This window comes from Castanea sativa, chromosome 2 (assembly GCF_040712315.1).
Source record: "Castanea sativa cultivar Marrone di Chiusa Pesio chromosome 2, ASM4071231v1".
Lineage (NCBI taxonomy): Eukaryota > Viridiplantae > Streptophyta > Magnoliopsida > Fagales > Fagaceae > Castanea > Castanea sativa.
Genome location: NC_134014.1, coordinates 46,518,254 through 46,524,111, shown reverse-complemented (window position 1 = coordinate 46,524,111; position 5,858 = coordinate 46,518,254). Strand labels below are relative to the sequence as shown.

At 36.8% G+C, this 5,858-nt stretch overlaps 1 protein-coding gene and 1 long non-coding RNA gene across 2 annotated transcripts; both read right to left on the bottom strand.

Annotated features, from left to right (window-relative positions):
- Positions 1-307: 307 nt before the first annotated feature.
- Positions 308-951, bottom strand: LOC142623844 (STS14 protein). Its single transcript, XM_075797318.1, has one exon. It carries the CDS (start codon positions 907-909, stop codon positions 397-399), a length of 513 nt encoding a protein of 170 aa, XP_075653433.1. The 5' UTR covers positions 910-951; the 3' UTR covers positions 308-396.
- Positions 952-2,892: 1,941 nt separating this feature from the next.
- On the bottom strand, positions 2,893-4,899 carry LOC142625897 (uncharacterized). The gene is made up of 2 exons (XR_012842421.1): positions 4,192-4,899; positions 2,893-3,315 (listed from the first exon to the last, which is right to left on the bottom strand). It is a non-coding gene; the product is annotated as an uncharacterized LOC142625897 (long non-coding RNA).
- Positions 4,900-5,858: the final 959 nt, after the last annotated feature.

The window sequence follows — 5,858 nt, the reverse complement described above, 5'->3', positions numbered from 1 at the left end:
TTATCATATCATCTGCCCGTGTGTGATGGCCCGGCTACTGGATTCAATTATTATCTGTCTCTGTGTCTGATGGCTGGCAGTAGTGTAATGAGGACACCAGGGATTTTGTTTACATTTGTCGGTGAAGTTATATATGTACAACCCAATGTCAATTTGTCAATACTTAATAGGCTCATTTATAGTCACACAAGTTTGTGCACTAGTGTTGTATAACTCAAATTCATGAATAACAACATTTCCGCCATTTCATTCTGCTCAAATCATCGATCCAAACAAACACAGTGAAGAAAGATTTTTTGAGCAATTGTTATCAGTGCCAACAGATCAAAGATTTATTTGACATAACTAGAGGTTACAGAAAAGAACAAGAACAAAAAAAAAAAGGGTCTAAATTCTCTAATAAGGGCTCTCCCCTATGACATTCCCAGGAGGATCATAGAAACAAATGGTTAAACTAGAGGAGTCTGCACACGAAGCTTGAGCACAGCCCAACTGCAAAGACTTCTTCCACACCACTTGAGTGTAAACTCCACACCTGTGATCTGGCAAGCAAGAGTTGTCAGTGTGATTATAGTACTTCTTCTCTTCCACCCATGAATCAACCACCATGCGCGGTGTCACGGCTTGACCACTAGCCCACAACTGGTTTCCACCGTACTTGCTGCTACTCAAGTTTGCAAACTTGCAACCCATTTTGTTCCTTTGGTACCTCACAAGTCTGCTTGTGGCATTGGCTAGCTGCTCGCTCCAACTCAGAGGACCAACCCCAACTTCTGCTCTTGCTTGGTTATGTCCATCCAGGTACTCTTTGGCTGCTGCACTAGGCTGCTGTGAAGGTCCTGAACCTTGGGCTGAGCCTTGGCATATGGCTAGAGCCATGAGTACAACTACAAGCAAAGCATAGGCCATGTTTTTTTCGATCTAAAATTGTGGTTTATCAATGGTGGAGTACAATTATTTAAAGACATATGCTTGATGCATTGGCTAAGTAGGTGGATATGGGTCATGATAATTTTACTAGTTTGTCCTTGTTTTTAAGGTAATTCATTATGGGATGAAGGGTTATTTGGTCAAAATAGACATGGACATGGGAGTTGAGAATTAAAGAGTTGGGACAGTACTAACCCACATTTGGGGTGCGGATATTATGGGTTTTGGTGCTATTTTATTGATGAAATCGGTAGGATTTATTTTGTTCTGCATCAGAAGCACGTGATATTGTTGACTATTATCAATAAAAAAAGAGTCAGCCCCATGTGATGACATGCATTTATCATTTTTGCATGCACAAAATAATGCGTGCGAGCGTGGACCGAAAGGTTACTTTTTGTTTGTTTTACTTTTATGGTTCTTGCTGGACTAAAGGTCTTGGCTCTTTAAGTGTAACACATTAAAAATATAGTACTTTTGGGCCCAAAATGAGCTGAAATTTGGTCCGACCTTGTGGTTGCAATTGGCTCTGCCAGCGAGATTTCGCTGTAATAATATCATCACCTATATATGCAATGCTTGGGTGACTTTTTATTTTATTTTATTTTTTTAATTTCCTCCTCTTTTTTAAAAGTAAACTAGAAGTCTAGAATATAGTAGATCTTAGGCAGATGCCCAGGCGGAGAAAGATTTAATGCTTGAGTGGCTTTTGTTTAGGGAGAGTTTTAACATATGACGTCAACTCTTGATAATAGCTTTTTATTATTAGATCAAGACAACAACCAGTTTTTGGTATAGGTAGAAATTGAAATCCAAATATCTTATTTAACCATAAAAAATCTTACCAATTGAGTTAACTGGAATTCACGAGTGACTTTTGTTAATCCTTGATAAGTTTGAGGAAATAAGAGTTCTTTTCTTTGCATGGGGAAAAGAGTTAGACTTTAGGGTTTGGTGGAGAATTTATCAATATAACCATTAAAATTCTTTAATTGCTCAAGTTCATATTATGTAAAAATGGCATTTATGTAAATTAGTTAAAAGCGGTCAACTTGTCTTAACAAGAATAATTAATCGGATCATTTTAATTGGATTGCAATTGTTAAGGAAGTCAAACAGGAAGGGGCCTATTTATTAATTGTGTTGAGTTGACTCACTTTAATATGAATCCATTTACACCAAATACTAACCGGTAGAAAACTGTTTTTTTGTTTGTAAGTTGTGTTAAATATTACCATCCTTAAATTATAATTGACTATAAGGTTTGAGGCATGGTTGCCCTTAATCAAACGGGGAAAAGTGCCCAAATTTTTTTTTAATTAAACAATAATTTTTCGAAAGAACCTGGGGATTATATGAATCAAAAGAAGCAAATGGGCCCAGACTATCTTTCCCCTCTTGGTTGTATACATATATCCAAGAGGCCAAGACAGAGATAGCAATGAACCCTCCTGCAGAGAGAGACAAAGCCCAGCTGGCTACAAAATTTGGCTGCCTATGATAAATAAAATTAAAGATCTCAACGCACAAAAGTAACCGTTTGGTGTTAGCAATGAGGTCTTGAATTCATCAATGCAGATCTACCAAGTCCTCCTTCAGAGCTTTGATAATATTAAGTGGGTCTCCTTCAAAACACACACATACCTATGACCATTCAGCATGACCGAATTGAATTCTAGCCATGCAATTCTAGCTTCAGTCCATACGGGGTCACCAGGGGCTTCAATCTTTGTATGCATATGAAGCAAAACTCCATCAGCTTTACAAACACAAGTTGCATCAAAATTCCTTTGAAACCATCCTAGTTCGGCTGGGATCCACAGAAACTGCTTGGCAGGACTAGAGTTAACTATTTCCCAAGCTTTAAAAAGTACTTCATAGCTTCTATTGATCATGTATAGTTGTTTTAGATTTTGTAGAAAATGCCTCTATTGTTTTCATCGAGTCCCGATCCTTTGTATTAAGTAAAATGAAAAGATTCCATTTTATACTTCACAATACAGTACTATTACATTATTTAAAAATGGCACTAAATATATGTTAAAATTTAAAATATTTAATCAGGACTATGAAATCGACCCATTTCAAATGGAAGATGATCATGATCCATACAGATAGAACATTGAAATTGTACTACAAAAAGAAAAAAAAAAAAAAAGACAAAGCAAAAGGAAAAGGAAAATGAAAATACAATCGTGCAAACTCCCAATTCCAAGTATACTAATTGTGAATGTTTCTGCAGAAGCGCAAGTTGCAAATTTGAGGCGTGCCCATGTGGAAATTCAGATTGGGTGTACCGATGGATTTCGATTTGGGCAGTTTCTGGGGTAATCCATTAGGTATTGGGTACACATTCACAATCATCTCATTTCATATATACATTTCCTGCTACAAGGTGAAGTGAACCTTTGGTGTTAAACAGTATACAAACATGTGACTGTGGCTCAAATGTCATCAAGACAAGACTCAAGAGGTGTCCCACAACGTCGGTAGCCTACCAAATTCATTAGTTTGGAATTTGGATAGGCCCTTGATATTGAATATTAATAATGTTTTCAGAATCTAAACCCGTTGCTTATGCAAAAATTTGCAAGCTACACAATTACATCACATAAACAGATAAACCGCCTCTTTCATACAGACAAGTTCTCTATTGATTACTACCATGATTGGCGTGCAAGGTATATAGTTGCTATTGCATTACTAATTGCGCCTATTCTCAAATCTCACCCACATTGCAATTTCTAGTGTTTCCAATATAATGGTGCTTTTAATTTCTGAGTACCTACAGCAGCATAAATCCTAGAACTAGATACTCAGAATTGTTGCACTTGCACTATTGACTATAGTCACGTAAATTTTGGGTCTAATCCTCTTGGCCTTGCAGACACGTAACAAGTGTTTGACATGTATCCATATTTTTTAACGGATTTAATGCGCAAAAAACTATGGACCCAACTCACCCAAGGCACTAACTATCCTGTTTGCAATTAAAAAGTACTAAAAAAAACGCTGTAGCATACTGTATTATATAAAAGCAGCAGCAGGTGCACCAAATTTTATAGGAAATCCAACACTCCATCTAGCTATAGCTATACCTCCCTCACATTTCTATGGACTAGTAAAACTTTCTTCGGGGAAAGTAATGTGACTAAACAAATCAAATATGTTCGCTCGCTGACTCTCTAAACCAACCTTGGCAATGCCACATTCGTATTGACAATTAAAAATACAAAACAAAAGAGCGTTGATTTGAAGTACCTGGTTAAATTTTCTGGGAAAATGAAGAAGTTCTAAAAATAAGGAGTAAATGATTTGAGGAAAAGTCAAAAGTCAACGCCGTTGGCACGAAGAGAAGAGCTGGCTTTTATAGCGAAAGTACACAAGTCAGGGAGTGAGAGAGGCTGATGGGCCCGAGACAATGGCATGAGGAAGTAAATATGGCCTGGTTGTAGGTCCTCATCGTCGGGCACGTGGGGTGCGCACGTGCCAATGGACAAGGACTCGGAGCTGCAGAGGAAGCAGTTTGGGTTCTGGGAAGTGATTGCTTTGGCTTGGATTGGTTGCTTCAATTCTTGGACCCAACCATCCATGTCCATGTGAATCACCTTTGTCGTCTTGTTGGCCTTGGCCTTGGTGGATGATAGCTCATCCTCTTGTTTGTTGCAATCTGCTTGTACTTGTCCACCACTACTGCCTTTACTTGTCTTTGTTTTTGGAAATGAAGCACAGCCGCCTATGTTTATCACTGTGATTCTCAGCGGTGTGTGGCTGTGAGAGTTTTGAGAGTTTGAGGTTTTGGATAGAGTTGTGGTTTAGCTGGGTGTGGGGGGTCATTTTTTTTATTGAAATGAATTCTGTGGGTTCAATTAAGAGTCGTGTGGATTATGATCTTTACTGAGGGAGTTTATATTTGCCTAAATTTGTGGTCAAGCCTCTGGAACAGACTTGTTTGTACTTTTGGCCAATAGAAGGAATTTGTTGACAAAAGGAAGGAAAGAAAGATATAATTTTACAAGTTTAGAAATTAAGAAATTAAGATTCTTTAGGACACTCAATTGAATTGAATGAAGGCTGCAGTAGAAATAATAATCACGTAATGGAATAACTATTTTATCCATAAGTTTGGTTGTAAAGTATTATTTGTAATATGAAAAGATCTGAATATTTTTTTATAAAAAATATTAATTTTAAATGTGGTTACACCTATTAGTACTAAGAAATAAGTGTAATTTGGGTTCCAATTAACTCAATTGATAAAATCTTTGATAGTTGTATAAGAGATCTGGGGCAATCTCTACCTACATCAAAAACCAATTAGAGTCTTGGTTTGATAATAAAGAACTATAATCAGGAGTGGACGACGTAGGTTGAAACTCTTTTAACAAAAAAGGAATAAGTATAATAACTAATAACTATGAAGTTTTTATTATCTTATATTCAAATTCACCGAATTTGTTACATTATGAATTACTCCAATATTTATCAAAAGGAATATAGTGTGGCGGAAGCAGAAAATTTTTCAGGGGTCAAGTTAAATATAAAAAAAAAATTATTTAGAAACTATCCAAAACCCAAATAATTACACAATGTATATAACTTGTGTTTTGGACTAATTCAAAAGAATTGAGGGGTTAAAAGGCCTAAATTCTAAAATATGAGGGAGGCCAATAACTACATTTTTTCTATAATTTATAATTTTTTTATGATGTAAATAATATGTATTGTGGGGGGTTGGACTCAGAAGTCCTGTATTATCCCACCAAATCAAAGCCCAAAACACGACCCAAAGTCCATTAGAGGAGCTAAACTTGGTACATATAGAGCAAGTTAACTTTGAACCCTATCATAGTGGGCCCAACCTTGAGGTCGGGACGACAGGTTGAAGGGACAACCACCCGAGGAAGTTTTAAGTGGTCAGCTAAACA

Coding starts and splice junctions, on each gene's coding strand:
- LOC142623844 (XM_075797318.1), bottom strand. CDS start 909: ATGGCCTATGCTTTGCTTGTAGTTGTACTCATGGCTCTAGCCATATGC.